Source organism: Cervus elaphus, chromosome 20, assembly GCF_910594005.1.
Source record: "Cervus elaphus chromosome 20, mCerEla1.1, whole genome shotgun sequence".
Classification (NCBI taxonomy): Eukaryota; Metazoa; Chordata; class Mammalia; order Artiodactyla; family Cervidae; genus Cervus; species Cervus elaphus.
The window spans coordinates 99,114,040-99,140,165 of record NC_057834.1 but is presented as its reverse complement, the minus strand read 5'-3'; the positions used below and the strand labels follow the sequence as shown (position 1 = coordinate 99,140,165).

The 26,126-nt window shown below is 37.8% G+C and overlaps 1 protein-coding gene across 1 annotated transcript in view; it reads left to right on the top strand.

Annotated features, from left to right (window-relative positions):
- Positions 1 to 26,126, top strand: part of IL23R (interleukin 23 receptor) — a 67,183-nt gene that overhangs the window by 26,294 nt on the left and 14,763 nt on the right. The window contains exons 5-7 of the mRNA XM_043876033.1: positions 2,249 to 2,409; positions 6,852 to 6,997; positions 13,383 to 13,539. Coding sequence (XP_043731968.1) covers positions 2,249 to 2,409; positions 6,852 to 6,997; positions 13,383 to 13,539 — 464 coding nt within the window. The remainder of the gene's footprint in view (positions 1 to 2,248; positions 2,410 to 6,851; positions 6,998 to 13,382; positions 13,540 to 26,126) is intronic.

Below are 26,126 nucleotides of genomic sequence, written 5' to 3'. Positions count from 1 at the left end.
AGCTCTGTCCTAGGACCTCTTATTATATTTGTCTACATTCATTATCTAAAAGATCTCGACCAAATTTATGGTGTAAAACTCCCTACTCTGTATCTCCAGTCCATATCTCTATATCTCTCTTGAACTGCAGCCAAATTTTACCTAACTTCATACTCAGTGTTTCCTCTTAATGTCCAAAAGCTAATATTTTCAAAACCAAATACTAAGTTCCCTCTCCTCAGGCTCATGTTCCCTATCTCAGTAAGTGGCAACTCCATCCTTTGCAATATTCAAGTTAAAATCACTGGCGTCCTCCTGGATTTCTTTCTACTATGTCCCCATTCAACTGACAGAAAAACTTATCGCATCTATCTTTAAAAAACTAACATCTTTCCACTGTCTGATCCAAGCCACGTCATCTCTCACCTGGGTTAGTAAACTGGTGCTCTAGCCTCCACCTTTGCCTTGCTACAGCCTATTATTCACAAATAGTCAGAGTAATCCTTTTCACACACACATATCAGATGTTACTCCTCTGTTCAGTCTCCTGTTTCACTCAGAGATCCTTCCATGGCCCTATGTGATGTTACAGGGCCTGATAAATCCCCTCTCATCTAGGACTCTCTGCTCTCATCTCATCCCTTCCCATCTCCTTCAGTCTACCAAACCTTAATGACCTCCTTACTGTTCTTGAACAGGACAGACAAGGACCTGCCTCAGGACCTTTGCACGTCACCTACAATGCGCTTCCTCCAGAAAGGCACAGTTCTTGATTCTGTACTGCTCCAGCACTACCTTCTCAGATTCTCAGACATGTCTTCCCTTATCTTCCTCCCTAAAAAAAATCCCCACTCACCCCTACTCCTAGCATTTCCTAACCCCCTTCCTTTTTCCTTCTGAATGTTTATCAACATAAGACATATTATATATGTATTTGTGTGCTCTACAAAGGTTGTGACTTTACCTTTTCTGTTCATTATGGTAGCTCCAGTGTCTAAAGTAGTGCTTAGAATACAGTGGGTGTTAAATGTTAAATAACTGTTGGATGGATGATTAAATTTTAAAAGATACTATTTATCATTATCACCATAAATCAGCAGTGTTTACAGAAAATCTATTAACTGCAACTAGGGCTAGGTGCAATGGAAACGTCAGAAAAATATAAATCATATTAATTCCCCTTCAACAAATAATTTGTTATATATGTTAATTAACACAGGAAAAAAACAGAAGACATTTTGAAACTTTGTACTGTACAGTTGTATGCAAAAATTGTCCTAAAGTTTAGTCAGTTATTTTGATTGGATTTTTCATCTAAAATAGTGCTTTGTGGTCTAGGTGCTAATATGAGGGTAGACTTTAAAAGAAGAATTAAATTACCTAGTAGCTATAGTTAATGTCAGTCTGAGAAAACATTTCCATTTTGACTTGTGGTCTCAATATATGTGCTGAAAGAATTAGCCACAAACCAATTAAGAACATGTATGTGGTTTTCTCTAACTGAAAAATATTCAAAGATGCCCTACTTACTACTTACACAGTTGCCATTCTCTTATTTTCACATTTGAATACTTATTTAACACAAAAGTTAGCATTCCTTATTACAAAGCCTTTGCATGGAACTCCTATGCAATGCCCCTTCCCAGAGGGAGCTCACTTAGTTCAAACCGAGTCCAGGGCTGACTTCCCCAAAGAGGCACAATAGGCACACCCAGGGCCTGCCGTACCTTCAGAAGTCTATGAAAATGTTTAATTTCACTTGAAATCTCAAGAAAAAAATGAACCATTAGGTCAAAGACAGTGTTTTAACATGTGACATTAATATACTTTTATATCAACAGTTGTAAAACATAATCTATATGAATATATATACATAAAAGTGATCATGCATGCTCAGTTGCTCAGTCATGACTTTTTGTGACCCCATGGGCTGTAGCTTGCATATACATATGTATACTATATATATAAACATAAACATTTTATATATATATATACACACATATATATATGTAAAAACATACCTACACATATACAAACTTGTAAATCTTACTTGCAAAAGGGGTTTATGAAGGTAAAGGTGCTTAGGGCCCATGAAAGTCACACTGTAACCCTGGATGGTCTTGATTATGTTTTCAAAATTGAAACAAATTTTGATTCATTTTAAAGTGAAAGTGCATTCTGCAAGCAAGCTAAAAAGACAGCATCAAAAAATTGAGGAATAATTAATTCAACATAACTGGGGATCATAATCTTTCTTTTTTTTTTTAAGTTTAGAGACAGAAGAAGAGCAAGAATATCTCACTTCAAGTTACATTAACATCTCCACTGATTCACTGCAAAAGGGCAAGAAGTATTTGGTTTGGGTCCAAGCTTCAAATGTACTGGGCATGGAGAAGTCAAAACAACTACAAATTCATCTGGATGATATAGGTAAAGAATAAAAAATTCTGTAATGTTTTTAAAAATAAACAACTAATTTGTGCTGACCTAATCAAATGAAGTCGAGATCTGAAAGGAGTTCCCCTAAAGGTCCCAAAAAATCATGATAAAGAAAATAAGCATTACCCATAACCCGCTGCCTGAGACAAGTCAAAGATAAGTGAGGCTGCCTTTGTTTTATATATCCTTCCAGTCTTATTTCTACATGGGTGTGTCTTTTCACAATATTTATTGAGAATTTCTTACGTTCAAGCATAGTTCTAAGGGCTAGGGAGAATAAGTCAGACAAGGAAGGTACTTGCTTGCAGTCTACTGGGGATGATGAAAATGAATAAAGATTATAATAAAGTGTGATGAATCTTATGTTGTGAGAATTACAGTATACTGCTATATACACTATTTTTAAAGTTATGTTTTTGTTTGAAAAGTTCTACAAAAAACATAGAAAATTGTGGAGAATTATGTAGACATCTCTATGTATACCAGCCAGATTAAAATGTTAATATTTTTTGCTTCAGGTATTTTAGAACTTGCCTTTTTAAAAAATTACAATATAGAATAAATATTTCTATTAATTCAATCTACAAGCTTACTTTTAATTAAAATTTTTAATTATCCATTATTATTGTTCTCAGTTTTCCACCATCATAAACTATACTGCCACGGACAACCTTTAGGCTGAATTTTAACATAGCAGTTGTTTTTCTCCTTAAGATAAACTCCAAAAAGTAATTGCCCTTGAGCCCTTTACATCTACATTCTAATCCTAAAGCCAGAGTTCAGCCAAAGAGCACCAGGTGTGAATCACCTTCTTGTTGCAGATTCTAGAGCCAATTATCCCTGTTTTTATTATTAAAGATAATTTCAGTAGCAAACACTTATGGCACACTTCTTCAGCACTAACTGCTTTTACATACATTATCTTATTTAACCCTTATGACAACCCTATTTTGTAGAAGATAATGTAATTTACACATGAGGAAACCACGCTGAGGTGGCATAAGGCAAGTTGAGGCTGCAGAGCTAGGAAGCCTCTAGTTCGAGGAACCTCAACTCCTATCCTCAGTCTTTGTTTAAAAGCACATTGCAATGTGTGTGACAACTTTCCTGCTGATTAACGATTTAGGGGATGTGACACCTCTCAGGATACAGCATGAATATCCTTTGGGGACTACTGCGGTCTTCTGTTGGAAGTAATATCTCAATGTCTCAACTAATCACAATAGGATTGGTCTAAAAAGCTGTCCTTAGGCTATGAATATTGGCTTTGAAAACAAACACTGCTAACTGTGGAGATGAATAGTAACTCCACTGTATTGTATATTCTTGGAGTTACAGTTCTCTGGACCGTGACCTGCACGTTTTTGTAAGTTTCCATTTTGAGGTAGGATACAGTCATAGTATATGCAAGCTCAGTTACTTCAGTTGTGTCCGACTCTTTGTGACCCTATGGACTGTAGCCTGCCAGGCTCCTCCATCCATGGGATTCTCCAGGCTAGAATACTGGAGTGCCATGCCCTCCTCCAGGGTATCTTTGCATCCCAGGAATCAAACCCATATCTCTTGCATCTCCTGCATTGCAAGTAGATTCTTTACCCGCTGAGCTACCTGGGAAGCCCTAAAAACAGGTTCCTCTCAATGGATTAATAATGGTTAAGAGTTATCATGTTCAGTATCATTTTGGCAGTATTCATTATTAGGAACTAGATTAATATTAGTAGTATTACTGGTATTATTATTATTGTTATTACAATCTTAGTGTATCCATTTACTAAACACCTATGGTGTTCCAGGCAATTAACATGCATATTACACTTAATTCTGGAAATAATCATATATGATACCATTATGCCCATTTTTTAGACAAAGAAAGAGGTAAAATAAATTCCTCAAAGCACATAGCGAGTAAGAAGGAGAGCCAGATTTCATCTCAGACTTGCTGATTTGCTGTAGTTAACCATCACCCCCGCCTTCCAAAATCTCCTCTGACTGTCACCTTCAAATCTTTTCACACTAAACCAGGGAGCCTCTTGTTTGGAGTTTCTGCACCTCCTCCTCCTCCTTTCTCAGTCTCCCAAAATGGATTCTAAGAAACTCAGATTGAAAAACACAGGTTGACAATGTAGGAGGCCCCTCCCAACAGAACCCTTAGATTCTTACTGGATGTGCTATATTGATTTATGGCACTTTAAGAATGAGACTCTGCAAATTAGATAAATTAACTGTTCTATGAAACTGAAGCAGAGGACTCTCCTGGGAGTAATTTCCACACAACAGCTATGGGATTGGGCTTTAATTAAATTAGGGAGATATGTTGAAAGGCAGGACTGAGTTGACAGTGTAGAAACACTGCCAAAATGACATGTGAAAGGAATGCTTAATGTAAGAACCGATGGAAATGTTTGAAATGTAAGCAATGAGAGAAAAAGTTCAACATTTTGAGTCTTGTATAACAAACTAATGGTCAAGTACATATTATATAATTACTTGAAAAATATAAGCTCATGCAAACCTGAAGCCTTAGATCTCTATTGTATTGATCTGCTCTGTGCTAAGCCTCTATCTTAATCACACTTATTGTTCTATCTGCATTTCTCATAGGACTAAGAAGAGTTTTTCTTCTTCCCCAGAATATTCCTTTCTGGAAAAGGATCTCACAATGCTTGCGTTATTATATTTGTAGCAGGCTACATTCAGAGATGGGAGACTGGAGCGGAGGCATAATTTATAGCCTTGAGGGGAGCTGAAGTATTCGCAAATGGTTTAAGAGCCCTAGAGATCCACTTACCTGATTCTAGAAATCTCTGAATTCTGATTCTTATTACAAGGAGCTTAAAATAGAAAAAGGAAATCAACTATGGAATTCAGATGATAAAAGTTTAGCACTATAAGCTCTTTAATTAGATTAATTCTACTACTATTACTTTTATTCTATGCTAGGTTATGGAGAAGGAAATGGCAACCCACTCCAGTGTTCTTGCCTGGAGAATTCCATGGATAGAGAAGCCTGGCAGGCTACGGTCCATGGGGTCACAAAGAGTCAGACACGACTGAGTGACTAAATCACCATGCTAGGTTAAGCCGAAGGATTTTATTTTAGGCCAGTGTTACTAGAAAGCAAATCTTAAATTTTTCTGTTTTTCTATAAATAATGTATCTGTGCACATAACTTTATGTAATATTATTCATTGAAAATAAAACAATAATTTTCCCAAAGAATACTTTATAACTTAGAATAAAAGGAAACAAATTCATAGAGAATATTAATTTGTAATAATGGCCCCTAAAAGCACACTGATTTGTTAAATCAATATTGGATTGGCCAAAAAGTTCATACCATCGTACAGAAAACCCTAAACGAACTTTTTAGCCAATCCCAAAATAAATACATCTAAAAAGTCACGGGTTTTCATTGTTCTATTATGCATATAGGAGAAATGGGAAATGCCAATGATTGTATTCTATTCAGTCAGAACAAATTTACAACAATTTGCAGATTAGAAATACAGAGATTCCAGGTACACCATGACTCCTAGTATGAAAAATAGTAAGATTAACAATCAGAATTTCAGTTTCCTTTTGAAAATCAAAGGAAAATTTTAGTTTCCTTTTGATCATCCCTGGTGGCTCAGACGGTAAAGAGTCTGCCTGCAATGCAGGAGACATGGGTTTGATCCCTGGGTCAGGAAGATCCCCTGGAGAAGGAAATGGTAACCCACTCCAGTATTCTTGCCTGGAAAACCCATGGACAGAGGAGTCTGGCAGGTTGCAGTCCATGGGTCGCAAAGAGTTGGACATGACTGAGCAACTTCACTTTCTTTTTCTTTGAAAATCATAATCACACAACACAGCAATAATTTATAAAGTCTTAGAGTCTTGTGAGACACTTTGTTCAAGTCATACTTTCAAGTACAGATTTACTTTAATAGCTAACAAAACAAGGGAGCAAATATTTGTACAAGTTTCCCTATGACACAGGAGAGTAATAATAGGATTGTGAAAGATCTCAACTCAACATTTTGCTGAATCAGATTCTCTGAACTAAATTTTAGATGCAAAACATAATTTCTCCCTAAACATACACAGGAAAGAAGAGATATCTTCTTTACCTCTTTTTTATATTCTTCTGTTAATAGGCCAGGCTTCAGATTTCATGAGTTAGGAATATATAGCAGCATGAGGTAGGAAAAGACAAGACTGTTAAAGATCCATTTAAAAGAAATGGAGAATGGGTAGAATGGAATTTTAATTAATAACAGCAGTTTTCTCCTACATAATAAATTAGAAACAAAAGAAAAATTTCATTATTATTAATTAGATCATGAGTTTTTTTTGTTTAGCACTTTGAGTTTTAACATGTTTAAATACTGATGAAAAAATACCAATTTCTTTCTAGGCAAGTTTTAAGTTACTGGATTTATGTTTTTTTCTAGTGATACCTTCTGCATCCATTATTTCCAGGGCTGAGGATATAAACACTACAGTGTCCAAGACTGTAATCCACTGGAATAGTCAAACATCAATTGAAAAAGTTTCCTGTGAAATGAGATACAAAGCTACAACAAACGAAACTTGGAATGTAAGCTAAATTTACTTTCCTTTTACATGTAAGTGAGTAAAAGAAAAGCTAGCCAAGTTAATGACCACAGTGGATGCATAATGATCTATTTTACATGTTTTTATCTGACTGTGATATTCAAACTACTCTAGTTTTAATAATGATGCTTCCAAATAAAGAGGTGAATTTCTTGAAAAGGTCCCTTGCCTTTCATAAACTAGTAAATAGACAAATGTCCAACTAGGAGGGATTCATCTATTTAGCTCCTTATAATTCAGTGTCTCAGGGTGAAATTTGTATCAGTGATTATGAATATAAATGTAAGTATTCTATGCTGAAATTTACCAGGCATTCGGGGAAATAAAATTTGTTCAAAAAGAGCTTCAGATTTATGGGTATCTCTTTTTAAATGAAAAAATGCACAATTCAACATGTAAGATTTATTACTATATTAGTTTTAAATGAGCATAAGGTAAAAAAAAAAAAGTGAATGTCCAGGCAAATCAACCATCCTTAAACACCAACAGTAAGTTAGCAAGTTAGTGTCTTAGGAGAAGCACAGGTGCAAGTTTCATTAATAAAAATCACATCACATGGCAGCACCTGTGAACACTGTGATAAAAATTCAGTATTTTGAACTATAGGGGAACAGTAATCTGACTGAGGAAAAAGTACCAATTTTGGTGTATTTGAAAAGAAATGCCATTTTATTACTTTCACGTACAATAAACTGCCATTTGTGTGTGTGTGTGTGTGCTCAGTCGTGTCAGACTCTTTGCAACCCCAAGGACTGTAGCTGCCAGTTTAGTCAAAATAATTAGGGAATGGAGTTTATGGCTTTGCTTAATTATGAGTTATGTATCATGTATTAATTTGTCAGTTTTCAGGGAGTTAAGTGAAATGATACACATTTATTCTCTGATGATTAGCATGACTCCAAAGCCTTTATCTTCTGAACATGAATGAACTTTTGCTTTGCTATAGAAAGCAGTATGTTTAGGCAGTGTCAAAAAAGTGAGGGTAAAACTATGCTAACTTTACCACACACTCTAACAACTACTCTTTAAATCCCCAATGCCAACTTGTTTATTTACCCTTCTTCATTTAAATGAGAAATGTGACCTTTTAGTTGTTTCGATTACACTTAGATGCAAGTCCATGTTCTGCATCACTTAGTAAACAACCAAATAAAGATCCTGCTGGACCCCTTGACTAAATAATTATGGCATTTGTGTTCACAACAATTCCAAGCATAAAGCCTGGGATAAGCAAAATAAAAAAATTCATAGCCAATCTTTTGCATATGTGGAATTTAGGTAAATTAGAAAACAGCCCAAATGAAACTCTAATCTTAGACTTTGAGTGAATGAGGCTTTGCTCTAATAAGACACCTGGGTTCGATCCCTGGGTCGGGAACATCCCCTGGAGAAAGGCATGGCAACCCACTTTGGTATTCTTGCTTGAGAATCCCCATGGACAGAGGAGCCTGGCGGGCTACAGTCCAGTCCATAGGGTCGCAAAGAGTAGGACATGACTGAAGTGACTTAGTACACATGCACGGGTAGTGTCATGGTCATAGGATGATGTTAAGAATATGAAATTCCCTTATTTGGCACAAGTAGGAGGAAGCAACAAGCTATAAGAATGTTTAGAAATAGAAAGGTGTTATAGTATCAGTATCTCCTAATAGATTTTCAGAAACCAAGTGTTTTTTGGTTGAAACTCTTGTTCTCTGCTCCCCCTGGTGGTGCTATATATGCCACTGTGAAACTTGGTAACTTAGAGGTAAATTGGAATTCCTCAAAATGTTCTCTTTATCAGAAGCAGGCAAATGAAGGAGCTGAAAGGATATTTGTTACCTCATTTAATCTCTATCACAATCTTTAGTGATAGGTAGTATCAGCTCCATCACAGAAATGAAGACATAGGGCTTAAAAGAGCTTAAGCCAGGTTCTCCAAGCTTACAGTGTTAGTATAGTAACTAAGTACCTCTCACAGACCCTACGTTACTTTGGACACAAAAATTTTTGGAAAATGAAGGAACCAGTTTCAGTCCAAAATCTGTATCCTACCCTTTTTACCATAATTCCTCCAAATGTAACTACTCACAGAGATGATCCAAGTCCAGTTGGTAACAGCCAGAATGAAGCTTTGTTTTCCACACGTGTTACCCGTCAATTTCATCTGGATCATGCATAAAATGTTATCGTTACCTCCCTGTAAGGAGACGGGAAATGAGAGTCATGAAGAATAGGCAGACACAAAGGACTATGGATTTGCCCTTCCACCTCAGCTCTGCCTCCACCAGGTAATTGCTGGAAGGAAGTTCTTTACTTCAAAGAGGTGGGCAGTTACACAGAAAGCCTGTGGCTAAGTGCACAGGCTCTAGAGTTCAAAGCCTGGTTATGACACTTTCTAGATGTACAACCTTGAGCAAGTTTCTTAGCTTCTCTGAGTCTCATTATTGCCACACTTAAAAGAAGAATAAGATAAACACCCGCCTCATATGGCTGTGCATGCTATGCAAGCATGCCTGCTGAGTTACTTTAGTTGTGTCCAGCTCTTTGCAACCCTATGGACTAAAGCCCACCAGTCTCCTTTGTCCATGAGATTCTCCTGAAAGAATACTGGAGTGGATTGCCATGCCCTCCTCCATATGGTTGTGGGGATGATCAAATGATGAGAGAAGCTAGCCCACAACTTGGAATATAGCTAATGTTCAGTAAATGCTGGCTGTTACTGCCACTCTTAATCTTAACCTCTAGGAGAGCCATGTAGCAGGTGTGGTTAAGCCAAAGATGCCCACCTGAAAATAAAAATCAGTGCATTGAGGGTGTTTTCAGCTGTTTTTAGCTAAGCTGCATACATATTACAAGGTATTAGCCAGTCCTTCAGGTGAACCTGCAAGGCTGACGCCATGGAGAGAATATCTACTTCGGTTATCTTCATCAGCTGTCTTCCTGACACCTTAACTTGCATAAAAATTTGAGCTCACAATTCTCAATGGCAATCTTTGCACACTCCTATGCACCCTATCTCAGGAGTATTTGCTCAGTTTACATGGGCATTTCCTCATCTTTTAACTGTGAGCCCCTGGAAGACAGGGCTGTTCCATAATCACTTTTGTATTTACACTGATATTTATAATGTCTACTTCACACAGATAATATTTGGACACATCAACTATTAGTATGACTATTTGCCTTTAATGGTGCCAACAGAAGTGACAGTAAAGTAGGAAATCTTGACTATAAGTTCAAGTAAATGAATTAATGGTGACTCAAGTCTCTGATGAAGCTAGATCAGGGTACTGGCAAACTTTTTATTCAAGGGCCAAATAGTAAACAATTTTGGTTTTTCAGGCCATAAGATCTCTTTCTCAGCTATTCAACTCTGTATTTATAGCATGAAAGCAGCCATAGACAATATGTAAATAAATGGATATTGTTGCATACCAGTAAAATTTACTTATGCACACTGAATGTTGTATCATTTCCATGCATCATTGAAATAGTCTTCTTTGGACTTTCTTTCACCCATTTAAAAAATGTAAAAACCCTTCTTAGTCATAGGCTGCACAAAACCAAGCATCCACTGTTTTCTTGGAATGGCTAATAGAACAATTAGCAGATAGCAAAGGGTCAAATCCTTAGCCTTCGCGTTTCAAAAGTGTAAGTGCTGGTATAGGACAGAAAACTTGTAAGGACATGTGATTTGCCAACAAGTACCTATTGTGTAGCACATGGAACCCTGCTCAATGTTATGTGGCAGCCTGGATGGGAGGGGAGTTTGGGGGAGAATGGATACATGTATATGTATGCTTGAGTCCCTTTGCTGTTCATCTGAAACTATCATAATTATTGTTAATCAGTTATACCCCAACACAAAATTAAAAGTTCAAAAAATCAAAAGAAAAAAAACATATGATTAGTCCCAACTAGATTTCCCAATCCCCAACCCCCTTCCCTCTCACACCAAACACTGGCTAAAGGCTCCAAGGGCTTCCCTGGTGGCTCAGTGGTAGAAAATCTACCTGCCAACGCAGGAGACTTGGGTTCAATCCCTGGTCCAAGAAGATCCCACGTGCCTCAGAGCAACGAAGCCCGTGTGCCACAACTACTGATCCTATGCTCTAGAACCCAGGAACTGCAACTACTGAAGCCCACATGTCCCAGAGCCCATGCTTTGCAACAAGAGACGCCACCGCAATGAGAAAGCCGCACACTGCAACCAGACAGCAGCACCCACTCACCCCAACGACAGAAAAGCCCACACAGGAGCGAAGACCCAGTACAACCGAAAATAAATAAATATGGGAAAAAAGAGGCTTCTGAGCAGAGACAGGAGGAAATGGGTTGGTAAGGGGGAAGAACAAAAATTGTTCAGACTCATGTTTGATGAGCAGGACCCCTCACCCTGTGCCACGCTCCAGGCTGGGAGTCAGAGGGAGTTAGATTATAGAACGCTGAATAGCATGCGATTCTTCCCTTCACCCAAGGAGGCTCCCAGAAACTTAGGTGTAACTCTAAGAAAAGCAGTACCTCAAAATGATGGAGATTAAGTTCCCAAGCCTCCCACCGTGAGAACTGAGGCTCTAAAAAGAAATTAGCTGCTATAAAAATGAAGTTATATTTCTGGCACTTGAGATCATACCCTCTCCATAGGAACACAATTAGGTCCAACTCTCTCAATGCCAATTTTAGCCTCTGAAAGTATTATTTTGAAGTACCATATTGAGCTTGCAAGGCCCTAAAGAGTCACCTGGTTTGCTTCTTAGTAGAAACAACTTGTAACAGTTCCATAAAATTCTTTCTATTTTAGAATTCTGGCTGTAACTTTAGGGTATTTCTCTTCTTAGAGGACTTATCTATAAACATAATAGCAAGAGACGTACGGGAGAATAGTGCATATGGAAGCTAAAGTTTTGGCACTAGTAAAATCTCACCCATATCTCAGGAGACTCCAAGGAGCCTCCACTCAAATTTAAAAGAGCAGAAAATTTCAAGAGCCATGGGTAAAAATATGGCTTATGGAAACTCTGAATGATATCTTTCAGGGAACATGATATCCCCAAACAGACCTTTATATAACTTTTACAATTTAAGTGTATTACAAGTTTTAAGACATATTAAGATTAGGTTTTAACAGAAGAATCTCCAAATGACGTGAATACCCTGTTTTGGTGTGTGTATGTGTGTGTTCAGGAGAAGGCAATGGCACCCCACTCCAGTACTCTTGCCTGGAAAATCCCATGGACAGAGGAGCCTGGTAGGCTGCAGTCCATGGGGTTGCTTAAAGTCGGACACGACTGAGCGGCCTCGCTTTCACTTTTCACTTTCATGCACTGGAGAAGGAAATGGCAACCCACTCCAGTACTCTCGCCTGGAGAATCCCAGGGACGGGGGAGCCTGGTGGGCTGTCTATGGGGTCGCACAGAGTCGGACACGACTGAAGAGACTTAGCAGCAGCAGCAGCATGTGTGTATTTGTGTTTTAACTTTCACAAGCACAAAAAAACTTTTGTGATTTTTGTGATAGTTTTAACTTTCTCTTTCATGCCCATTGTTTTCTTCCGGTTGCTGTTAATAAATAAATGCTTTCCTAGAATTTTTTTATGTTTACCTTTCAATTGTGCCTCACTTTTTTATCAGTAGATCCACTTATTACAACACACTAATGTGCTGTGTAAGTGCCTTGGTTTCTCTCTCCCTTCTGAACCAGCTTGTCTGGGGATCCTTTTTAATTATATTTTATGGCAGCTTGTAGTGCCCCGGAAACATGACTTTTAAGTTAATCCCTCAGCTATTTTTTTTTGCTTATCTTCCATTGGATTTTCACAGTTCAACAATCTTAAATGTTTTGTTTTGTTTTCCTATATATCCTTATAGAATGGATAGATCTGCATACGCACCAATTTAACAGCTTGGTTTGTAGGTAATTTTTTCTAAAAGTCATCATTAGCAAGTGAAATTATTTCATCATTCAGAAAGAATTATTGATCTAAATACCCAACTGCATAGAGACAGGGACGGACAGACAGATGGGGGAGGGAAGAAGGACTGAATTCAAACAGTAGCTATCAGGTCTCCCCTCCTCCTATCCTATTAAAATCAGCTGGGTCAAAATTAAGAGTATATTACACATTGAAATTTCTTGAGATTTAAAAGCTTGAGAGAGTTGTCAAACACTAAGCAATGCGTATTTGACTTTTAAGGTTAAATAACATGTATTTGATTATTTCTGACTATCTTTTATACAAAGTATTCTATTTCTGTTTTCCCAGGGTTGAGAAGGGTCTGGAACATAATATGTGCCCCACAATATGTTTCTGCTAATAATCGTTTGTTTTAAAAGCCTACTGCATTATTTCTTTATGGTATTTCACTATGGTTATTCATCCATTTTAGGTTAAAGAATTTGACACCAATTTTACATATGAGCAACAGTCAGAATTCTACTTGCAGCCAAATGCTACGTATGTATTTCAAGTGAGATGTCAAGAAACAGGTAAAAGGTACTGGCAGCCCTGGAGTTCACCCTTTTTTCATAAAACTCCTGAAATAGGTGAGTGTATTTCTATATTTAATCTCTTCGGCTTTTCTTTTGACTTTTGTCTCTCTTCTAAGCATATCTTTTTTTTCTCCCTGATTTCTATCAAAATCGACAAAACTGTTCTAGGGCGGGTCAGTTAAGTTCAGTCACTCAGTCGTGTCCAACTCTTTGCAACCCCATGGACTGCAGCACACCAGGCTTCCCTGTTCATCATACCAACTAGGGCAGGTGATAACATTTAAATTGTTATTTCACTTTGATTTGTTAAGGCTGACTACAATTTATGTAATGGTTCTCAAATATTTCAAGGTATAACAACCAGCTGGGGGTGCTTGTTTAGTACGCATGTTCACTGTGGCTGCTCCCAGAGTGTCTGAGTCCATGATCTGAGGTAGAGGGGATGGGGGTTGTCAAGAGTCAGCATTCATCACAAATATCCCAGGTGATTGTCAAGCATATAATCCCCCTAGTCCTTGTTTTAAAAAAGAATTTACTAAGAGTTACAGTACACTATTTAGGCCATTCTGATAAAACATATTCTCCTAAGGGAGACACAAAATTATTCAATAAAGATTGATTACTTACTAAATGCAAAGCAAACATAAAAAGTTAAAACACTTCAACATGGGATTTTTAAATTCTCTTCTCAGTATAACCTAGCTGAGCTATTGTTTATTTTTAGATATTTTCCTGCTCTTAATATTATTCAGTTAATTTTCTAGTCATTTAAATGTTATTCTGTAAAAGCTTAGCCAGGGAATTCCTGCCAGTCTGGTGGCTAGGACTCTGCTCTTTCATTGCCAATAAATTCACCTGGTTGGGAAACTGAGATCCCACAAGCTGCAAGCACAACCAAAAAAAAAAAATTAAATTAAGAAATAAAGTCTATTTGGCTAAGATTTTATTTTTAATTGTAAGTAAATAATAAAATGAACCCATTGTAATTGTCATAATACTCCATGCTGGTCCCAGTCCTTATCCTGAGATGTCTCTGTACTGTGGGTAGCTTACACACTAGATTTAAAATGTTCTTTTCAGAACTGAAGGACTTAATTGTAACCACAGCATTGTTAATGTCATTCTTACATAATATAACATCTTGGAATTATTTTATGTTTTCAAAGCACTTTGACACACATTGTAAATATTAATGGCCACCAAGTAAGTAGAGGGAGCCATAGAGCCAAAGATAAGGTTAAAAAGTTCTTTTGGTCCCCTCTATGTCAAAATCTTAGAAACACATTATTAAGGGAATCATTTGCAATATGGGTTATCAGTTCTCTCTCTTTTTTTTTCTTAAGTAAGTTTTTAATTTAAGGTATTCCAACTTAAATTGATATTGTTAAAATTCTTAGGACTTTTGATGCCATTTTAGAATAGTCAGAATTTAGTAGATAATCCAATTATTTTAATGAAATCTAGAATTGCTTGGCAAGATTATTCAAATTGATAATTAACATTTTCTTACCATTTATTATAGTATACATAAGTGTGTTTGACCTTTACATCAGATAAATTTGATATTATAATTTGCATCATTTTACAAATGAGGAAACTGAAGCATGACTTGTCTCCTTGCTAGTGAGTAAAGAGCTGTTAAAGCAGAACACAAGTTTTCTTACCACCAGTCCACAGCAATCTCATTGATTTCTTTCTTTAACCAATTACAGTTGACCCTTTAACATCATGGGTTTGAACTGTGTGGATTCACCTATATATAGATATTTTTCAATAAATAATACAGTACTACACAATCTGTGGTGGATTGAACTCACAGTGCAGAACAGGATACAGTGGAATAAAAAACAGAGGGTCAACTATAAATTATACAAGGAGTTCTGGCTGTGTGGAGGGTCAGCACCCCAACTCTTGTGTTAAGGGTCCATTATACCTCGAAGTGGAACAGCTTACAGAAATATCCTACTGTCAGCTCTTCACATTCATGGGTTCCACATTCACGGATTTAACCAATGAAGGGTAGAAAATATTTGGAAAAAAAATTCCAGAAAATTTGAAAAACAAAACCAATTTGCCTCACACCAGCAACTACTTCCTTGGAAGGAAGCAATGAAAAACCTAGACAGCATATTAAAAAGTAGAGACTGCCAACAAAGGTCCAAATAGTCAAAGCTATGGTTTTTCCAGCAGTCACGTATGGATGTGAGACTTGGGCCATAAAGAAGATTGAATGCTGAAGAATTGATGCTTTTGAACTGTGGCGCTGGAGAAGACTCTTGAGAGTCCCTTGGACTGCAAGGAGATCAAAACAGTCATTGATATCCTAAAGGCAATCAATCCTGAATATTCATTGGAAGGACCGATGCTGAAACTCTAATATTTTGATCATCTGATGCGAAGAGCTGACTCCTTAGAAAAGACTCTGATGCTGGCAAAGATTGAAGACAGGAGGAGAAGGGGACAAAGAAGATGACATGATTGGATGGCATCACCGACTCAATGGACATGAGTTTGAGTAAACTCTGGGAGATCGTGAAGAACAGGGAAGCCTGGCGTGCCATGAGGTCCCAACGACTAAACAACAACAGCAGCAACTACTTCCATAGCATTTATACTGTATTTACAACTATTCACATAGCATTTACTGTACTGAGTATTTTAAGTACTCTAGAGATGATTTAAGGAGAAGGAAATGGCAACCCACTCCAGTGTTCTTGCCTGGAGAATCCCAGGGACGGGGGGACCTGGTGGGCTGCCGTCTCTGGGGTCGCACGGAGTCGGACACGACTGAAGCGACTTAGCCGCAGCAGCAGCAGAGATGATTTAAAGTATATGGAAGGATGTGCATGGGTTAAGGGCAAATACAAACTCCATTTTAGTTAAGGGACTCAAGCTTCCTCCGAGTTTGGTATCCAAAGAGGGTCCTGGAACTAATCCTCCATGGATACCAATGAACAACTGTATAGGACCACAAACCACAGATGTTCTCCTTTAAAAGTAAAGGCTGGAAACTACACACAGAAGGAATGGGGATGTCACAGCTACCCTACAATTCTAAATTTAAAGTCTTTGTTTCCTAAATAATCACTCAAGAGGCAAAAATGCCAGCTGAAATTAAATATCTCTGAAAACTTGCATCTATCCAGGACTAACATGTTAGCTAAGAGGAACCGTAAACTATTCTCTTGGTACAAATTCCTTTCTAAGACACATTAAACAAGATACAGGAAAAATGTGTTAGGGAAAGTGCTAGCATAAAATCATTTTGAAAAATTATCTTTTTTTTTCTATTTGTAGAAGCAATGCAAATCTATTGTAATATGCAACCTAGAAATAAGTACTGTTTACATTTTAATGGATTAAATACTAGTTTTTTCCTGTACACATATTTTTTAAATGGTTGGTGCTGTGGTATAAGTACTGTTTTATATCCTGATTTTCTTACTTAATCTACCTTGTTGAGTTTAAAAACCTATTTAATGGGTGCACTTCAGTTTATCGATGTAATATAATTTAATCATTTCTCTATTTAAACAATATCTAGGTTATTGCATTTTCCCATTATCAATAAACTTCTTTGAATAGCTTTGCATATAAATTCTCCTTCTGCCTTTAGGTCTTATTGGATCAAGAGCTGAGCATATTTTAAGATGCTTAATGCAAGTTGCCAAATTGCTTTTCAGTAAATCTTTGATATCAATTGCTATTTTAAAAAGGTATCCATGAAAACAGTCATTCATTTAAATTGTTCATGAAATGTTCATTTATCCTATACTGCACATCAGGCACTTTCTAGGTACTTGCATAACTTCAGTCAGCGAAGGAGACAAAGATCTCTTAATCCTAGAGAAGACAGACAAAGCAAAAGTCTAACCAAAAGTACACAGCATTATAAACAAACATATAAATCAAAGCAGTAAGAATCAAACCTCACCACTGAAGTTTGAATTGCTTCATAATGGAAAAAATAAAAAGATAGTTTCTGTAATACTTTAATTAACTTGCTTAGTAGTGGGGTTTGGGGCCAAACTTTCCTGGTAATTTATTTATTTATGAAGAAACATAGCTTTTTGGCCTTTTGGCTAAGATCAAGTATGAAGAAACACAGCCCAGGCAGTAATCCTCCCTTCATGCAGGAATTTCCTGTTTCTGTGCTCTAAAATTCTTATTTGTGTGTCACTAAATAGATTCATCCTTGTAACAAAGTGTTTTCAAAATTTTGCCCAGATGGCACCGCAGGACAAATTGTGAAGTAGGTGTGGCTTTTCCTGCAGACCCTCGCATTCTTCTGCATCACGTTCCCTCTGGATAGTGCCTTCCCTTGGCTTTTAAAAACCTGGTCTCCAAAACAAACCAAATGAAATCATTTTATAATATAACCAAATTATAATAAGGGTTAAATGACGTACTCGCTTTTTCGTCCTTAGAGTATTTAGACTTCAATGGAAAACAAAGCCTTACACAGTAGACCCCCCCTTATGGGTGGGGAATATATTCCAAGACTCCCAATGGAGGCCTGAATCCACAGATAGTGCTGAACCTTATAATATACTATGTTTTTCTCCTGTAAATAAAACATAAAGTTTAATTTCTAAATGAGGCACAGCAAGAGATTAACAACAATAACTAGTAATAAAATAGAACTATAGCAATATACACATAATATACATTGTGTGAATGTAGTTTCTTTCTCAATTTCAAAATACCTTATTGTGCAAATTTAATGCCTTTTGCATCTTAACTAAGTACTCATCACACACTCTAGCTGTAACTTTTGCAGTTTGAGGTATGATAGCAAAACTAGCACAAATTTCTTTTTACTTCTTCATAATTTAAAGGACAGAAGATTTATTCTTACCATACAGCTTGGCGTAGAACTATTTTTCTTTCCTTAATAAGTCGAGAACTTTCATCTTTTCACTTAAAGGAAGCACTTTACAGCTTCTCTTCAGCATATCCAAATTGCCAGCATCACTACGCTTGTTCTTTGGGCCCTTATTACGTAAGATAAGAGTCACTGAAGATAAGCACTATAATACAGGAAAGCTGTTTTGCTAACCAAGATGGCTACTAAGTGACTGACAGGCCCGATTTGTGGATCATTCATATCCAGGGTAGGATGGAGCTGGACAATGCAAGATTTCATCACACTACTCAGAATGGTGCAGTTTAAAAGTTAAGAATTCTTTATTTCTGGAATTTTCCATTTAATAGTTTTGGATCCAGCCTGACCAGGGTAACAGACTGAGGAAAGCAAAACCGGGGACAATGATAAGAGGGGACTAAAAAAGAAAAAATAAGTCAACCTCAGAATATACTGTCAGACTTTATGGGACAAATTTCTCTGTATTAGAGACTAGTATGTTTCTATCCTGGTTTAATAACAAGAGGCTAATTCAGTGGCTGAATCCAGGTGACTTCAGGATAATAAATAATCAGCTAACATTTATTGGATGCTTATTATGTGTTGGGCACTGTGATAAGAATTTTACTCATCACCACAGCCCAATAAAACTGTTACTCCAATTGTATAGAGGAGGATGAGGCTCAAGGAGGTTAAGCAGTTTACTGAACATTATAAAGCTGGTAAATGGTAGACCTGGGCATGAGTCAGGCTGCAGGATTCCAGCACTCACCCTGCAGTTCTGCTGGTCTCCTTCCTAAGAGACCTTAGATGGTCCCTTGTTAGCCTACTGTGGATCACCTAACCAAATCCTCCTCTACACATTAGCTAATATGCCAACTGAGCTTCTTTTAATTCTTTTAATGTTTGTTATGAAATGCAAATACATGAGAGAAGAGGGAACCATAAGATGCTATCAACTGTTTCCACTTTGGCAGATATGGAAGCAGGTTTGTGTCAAAGTGATGAGAATGAAATCATAGGAACCTTGGGATAGGATAGGGCAGTCTGAGACAAGGACAAAGTACAGGTGGAAAAGGTGACCTTGCCCAAGACAAGGCACCACAGGAAAATTCACAGTGTGTTTTTCCAGCTGGAACTTGGTTCAGTAAAATGTCTTGAAAGCAGTGCTTCTCAGAGGATCATCTGCATTAGAAATGCTTGGGTACCAGTTAAAAAACAATCGCTCAGCATCTATTAAGTGGTATTTCTGCAGCATCTATCAAGTGGTATTTCTGCAGTGTAAAAACCAGTGTTCTGGATGTTGGACACACCCTTTAAGAGGGAGAAGTGTCATGAAGGGTGTGGGCCAGAAATGTGGACAAAAAGGGTCAGAACTGATTGCCCAAGCTATTGCCTTTGTAACATGGTTTTGGGGGGCAAAAAAGGGTGGGTACATGAGAATCTCAGGCCATTCTCTCTAGTATTATCTGGTTCCACCTCTGCCTCCTTTTCCTTCTGCCCACCACTTCCTCAGTCCCTGAGCACTCCAGGATCTCAAGAAGCATAGGATGCAGGACCATGGCTCCAGTGAACCATCATGTTCCATATTATCCCCTCGGCCTAGACCCTCTCTGCCTCTGGATATGAGGTTTCAACAGAGGCTCTGAAAACTTCCAAGGGTTGCTGAAACTGGAGCTTCTAGACCACCAACCCGGATAGTCACTGCAACAATTTCTGGAGTCATTAAGCAGTGCAGAAATAGCAGCAAAAGGGAAAAGATAGTTTGTTGACACAGAAAACCAACACCGAAAATATGAACATGAATTTCCTAATTTGACTCCTACTGATGTGAAAAAGGGCTTCCCTGGTGGCTCAGAGGTTAAAGCGTCTGCCCGCAATGCAGGAGACCTGGGTTCAATCCCTGGGTCTTGAAGATCCCCTGGAGAAGGAAATGTGAAAAAATGTGAGAAGAGGACTTCTAGGCAGGAATGTTTTTCAGTTCTGTTGTAATACAGATCCTTTTGTCATGAAGAAAAGGTACAGGCCCTCTAATCCCTTTAATGACAAGTCAGAGGCCTGAGGGAAGGGCAGTTACATTTCACAATGACTAATTAACTTGCTTGAATTACAACTTGCAGTAGAAAAGTTTCCCAGAGAAATCATAGTCTTTTTTTTTTTTTTTTTTGGGAGGTTCTCCAGAGGAAGGCAAGTATAAGCAAGATATTAAACCACATTGTACTTTGTTCTCACAAAATACCACTGGTTATATTACCGTGACTCAAAGATTCTCATTAATTTTTCAGGATTTTAGTGGCTCAAAAAGAAAAAACAAATGCTATATCAATGGAACCAAATAAAGGTGATAATAAATATAATGCAAATTAGAAGTGGCACACAGAGTGTACTTTGCAAAAATTCTGTTATTTGTAATTAAGAGATTTCTGATTCATTCATATTAAGATGGATTATAAATTTGTGGGTTTGTGGTTATTAAACTGGGTTAAACGTATATACACAATGTTCTTTGAAATACTGATCATTTTATTTTTTTTATTTTTATTTTTTTAATACTGATCATTTTAGATCCTTCATCTGGATTTATTTAATCTTTTTTTGGTCCTGTCCCTAGTATACCACCAGGGTTTTGTAGAAAAAAGAACAATTCATAAGAGTTTCACAATCTCTCTGAGGTCTGCAATCAAATAATAGAGACTAAAGATTATGCTTTTCCATGAGGAAGTCATAACCTCCTGTGTTAGTTTCCTATCACTTCTATTAAAAGTTAGAATAAATTCAGTAACTTAAAACAATGCAAATGTATTTTCTAGTAGTTCTGGAGGTCAGCAATCCAAAATAAGCACCACTGCACCAAAACCAAGGTCCTGGCAGGACTATGCTCCTTCTGAAGGCTCTCAGAGTCAGTTTCGGTGCATTTTCCAGATTCTAGAGGCTGTCTGCATTTCTTGGCTTGCAGTCCCATTTTTCATCTTCAAAATCAGAAGCATAGCATCTGCCAATCTCTTTCTTGGACTCTGACCCTCCTGTCTCCTTATAAAGACCCTTGATATTTCACTCCTGAATATAGGATGATCTCCCCATCTCAAATCCCTTTTGCCATATAAGGTAATTTATCCACAAATTCCAAGGATTAGAGCATGGACATCTTTGTGGGGTCAATATTTGTCCTTCCATGTCTCCTCACCTAACCACCCACTACCAAAAATTGCAATGTTTACCCACTACAGAATTTTTCATTGTGATTGGGTATAAGCAAAAGAAATAAAATCTGGTTTTCTGAAGCAGAAAAGGAATTAATTATTGGAACAACGGCTGGAAAGTGGTAGAAAGGCTGGTGAAATGTCACAGATAGGATGCAAGGGATGGGGGCGGCCAGAAGCACAGCCAGAATCTCAGCCTGGGAAGACACTTGTGAGGACTCTGCACTGGCACTGTGCTCACTGCCACTGCTTCCCTGCGCCCCAGACACTCCACTGGGGCTGCTGTTTCCAGACTCTGGGCACAGCTGCTGCATCTATATTGGATTCTAAGTGATTTCCTGGAGCCATGTGTTCTATGTGAGTTGGGGAGAAGGGCATCTGATGAGTGAGGCTCAGGTCATCTGCTTGCAGCTACTTGCTGGCCGGGGAGGGGGTGGGATGGGGTAGGCAGAGGGTTTCTCTGCTCCACTGAGGCTACCACAGTGGGAAACCCTACCCACCTCCTACCTCCTCTAGGATGCCCACAAAGAAGTAGGTCCTGCAGCTGGGTAACTGAAAAATGGCAAATGTCCACTAGACTGTTCAGACTAAGGAACAGGTACATGCTGGGCTTGATAGCCAGGCTGCACCTTTGAAGAATCCTGAACCACTAGGTAAAATTGGAAGCTGTCCATGCTTGCACACAGAGTTTGCTACACTTTCATATCAGATCCTCACCTCTGTTAGATCCATATCACTCAAGAAAATGTCTAGGTGGCTGCCGTTTTTTACCTTTTCCTTCTCTTATCCTTTCTCTTTAATGATACAACTGCCATACACAGATTTCTTACCTTCTCCCTCAAATGTAGGGGATATAAGCATGAAGATAATCCCTTGAATATGTCTAGGCATGACCTCCTATCCTTAATATACGAGGATGACATGGTAACTCATGAAATGATTCATTGTTCGACTTGTTTTTCAAGGCGTGGTAAAAAGTTTATTCTGACGTATCCTTTTCTCTGCCCAGAGCTTCTGGTGCCTATTTGATAGTTCTGCCTACTGTCTTTTTCTTTGCCATCTGACATGGACTATAGTCAAATCTTTACCCTTGGCCCAAATAATGTTGAATTCCAACCATAAAACTAAACTGGCCTAGGAAGATAGCATGTAAATGCTGTGAAACAGTTGAGAATATTAGAACAAGGAGAATAAAAAGAAAGAAATCAAAAGGAGATGCTTATGTTTTAAGAAAAACAAAACGGGAAAAAAACCTTCACTAACTTGAAAAACACACCTTAAGTATGACTTCTCTTACTAAAATACCTAGAAACTTTGGAAGGAAAGGTCTAGAAAGGGCCCTATGTCAGCTCTGGTCAAAGCTCTAAGATGCAGGTCTTGGTTAGTGTGGCTCTAACACCAAGACTGGTAAGGACAAAAATAAAGGTGCCTTAAAAATATCTAGGCCCTTTGGTCTAACAATTCCACTTATAGAAATCTAGCCTTAAGAAATAAGTAGAGATACGAAAAGTTTGATGCACAAAATTTATTTAAAAGCTAATTATAAACTAAGAATTTGGAATCAATCTAAAAGTCCAATAATAGCAATAGCTAATGCTTACTAAGCTTTTAATTTGTATAAGCCATGGTACTAAGCACTTTGTATGAACTATCTCATTAAACCTCACAATGAAGCATTATTATTATTATCTAATTTGACAAATGAAGAAACTGAGTCACAAAGCAGTTAAGCAATTTGCCCAGGGCCATGCAACTTCAGATGATGGAGCCGGGATTTGAACAGTTTCATCTAAATCCAAAGCTGTTATTTGAAATCACCAAGCTATACGGTTTCTCAATGGGAGAGTGAGAGAATAAACACAGTGTAAACATGATGAAATATTTAATTGCCAGTAGTTTGATTGTGAACAAGTTTTGATAAAACTTTTAAATGTTCATGATGTAGTATTGAACAAAAAAAACCCAGACACAACATTTAGTAAAGAGCATGATCTCCACCAGGGCATAGATATACACCAAAGACTGTTAACAGATATAAAAAAATGATTGTTTCTAGTTTTTGAACAAATACAAAATTGTATTTTATTTTTCATACTCTTCTATCTTTTTCAAGCATCCTATAGTTAGCATGTGTGTATGTTACTTGCTGAGTCGTGTCCGACTCTTTGCAACCACTTGGACTGTGGGCCTCCAGGCTCCCCAGTCCATGGAATTCTCTAGGCAGGAATACTGGAGGCCATTCCCTTCTCCAGGGGATCTTTCTGACTCAGGAATTAAACCTGGGTCTCCTGCATTGCCGGAGAAGGAAATGGCAACCCACTCCAGTACTCTTGCCTGGAAAATCCCACGGATGGAGGAGCCTGGCAGGCTGCAGTCCATGGGGTCACTAAGAGTCGGACATGACTGAGCGACTTCACTCTCACTTTTCACTTTCAAGCACTGGAGAAGGAAATAGCAACCCACTCCAGTGTTCTTGCCTGGTGAATCCCAGGGACGGGGGAGCCTGGTGGTGCCGTCTATGGGGTCGCACAGAGTCGGACACGACTGCAGCGACTTAGCAGCCCCAGCAGCAGTTCCTGCATTCCAGGCAGATTCTTTACCGTTTGAGCCACCATAGCTTGTATAAAATAGTTGATATTCAGAAGAAAATAACTCAAGGCTGGAAGAGTCTAAGAATCAGTGCTCAGTGGGTTAGTCCAACCATAGGCCATTGAGATGCGTCCTGAGCCCTACAAGGCCAGGCAGCTCTAACACACTGGCCAGCTCCCAGGGACAACGGCTAAGTATCAACAGGCGAGCTCTGCTTGCTGGGCTGGCTCAGCTGCCCCACCTGCAGCCATCCTGATAGAAAAGGGAGATTGTTAATTAATGGAGCCAGCGACCAGCATAAATCACATGCCAGAACCAGGTAGGAATTTTTACTCTTGGATCGCTGCCTAGGTGACTTTGGACATGTCATTTATCCTTATTATGCTTTTGTTGCCTCATCTTTAAATGAGGACATCAGTATTATCTACCTGATTGGGTTGTTATAAGGATTAAATGAGAAAGCATGTAAAGTCTAGTACACTATCTGGAAAGTAATTAGTACTCAATAAATCATCACTTTAAAAGAATAACAAAGCACATTTTGCCCCATGGTAGACGTGGAGGAAAAGGCTGAGGAGACTAGTTTGACATTATCCGTAAGACACAGATGGAATACATTATTGCAAAAGTTAATTCCTTTTGAGTAGATCTGATTAAATTAAGCTGGTATTCAGTGGACCAAAGAATGCAGTTATGCTTCTAGTTTTGTCCAAGAATAAGAAACTGCATCTTTTAAAAAAAAAATTCTAGACTCCCTATAAACACGTTCCCTTCTGTTAAGACTAACTCTAGTGTCCAATGTCAGTGTGTATAAATTATATAAAAATTCTTACCAAATTAGAGATGATTTGGGGTTTCTGAGTTTACTCAAATATGTGCTGTGAGAGTAATAAGCATAATTTAATATTATGCTGCAGAGACAGAATTGTCTCTTTACAGACAATACCACAGACATTAAACAAATAACAAAAATACTGTGAGATTTTTTCCAGCGTTTTAGGCAATACACTGATCATTAGAGTTGATATAAACAATGTTTTTAGTCATGGAAGGTGGATTAAGGGGATGGGGTTAGGGCTTTTTTTTTCCTTCTGTTTTATTTTTCTTTTAAAATTATTTTCTCTTTTTATAGTTATTGCTTTTATAATGAAAAATATTACGTGTGATTTAAAAAGAAATGACCTAGCCACTTGGTGGCAGTATGCCGTGAAGAATATAGTCTACATGGCTTCATTTTAGTCCCATGCTTAAAAATTTTTATCACTGACTCCATTTCTTCTCTGATAATTTTGCTTATAAATTGTCTTACTTCAGATACATGATTCTTTATGAAATTACCTTCTCACAACTAAGCACGTCTTTTAAATAGCTTCATTAATCTAACCTGGTCAATTTGAAATTATGATAACAAAAGACTCTAAAGGATATTATTTTTCTTCTCTATTAGGGCTAATAAAGCCCAAGTCAGATATGAAAATTATTCTTATGTGATGCAAATTAATAACTGATGTTTCATTGCCAAATAACCACCTGTAGTTTATGCAGCAGAATTATATTAACCTGTGTTTAAAAGCTAACAACACTATATATTATTTTTAAATAAAATGCTAATTCAAAAATAATAAAAGTGAGAACAAAATAATCCAGCAACATATGCTATAAACCTATGATTCTGCCAAACTGAAAGTTGTATTACATTTTAATGTAATATTTTTCTTAAAATTAGATGAATAATCTTGGCTGTTGGCCACTGGTGATGGAATCACACGCTTGGGGAAAAAAGAGATTTACAGAAACACTGAGGAGCCAAAAAGGGTTTCTGATTTGTCACAATTCAGAGTAGGGCTTCCCAAGTGGCACTAGTGGTAAAGAACCCGCCTGCCGATGCAGGAGACATAAAAAGATGACAGTTCGATCCTTGGGTTGGGAAGATCACCTGCAGGAGGACACGTCAATCTACTCCAGTTTTCTTGCCTGGAGAATCCAAT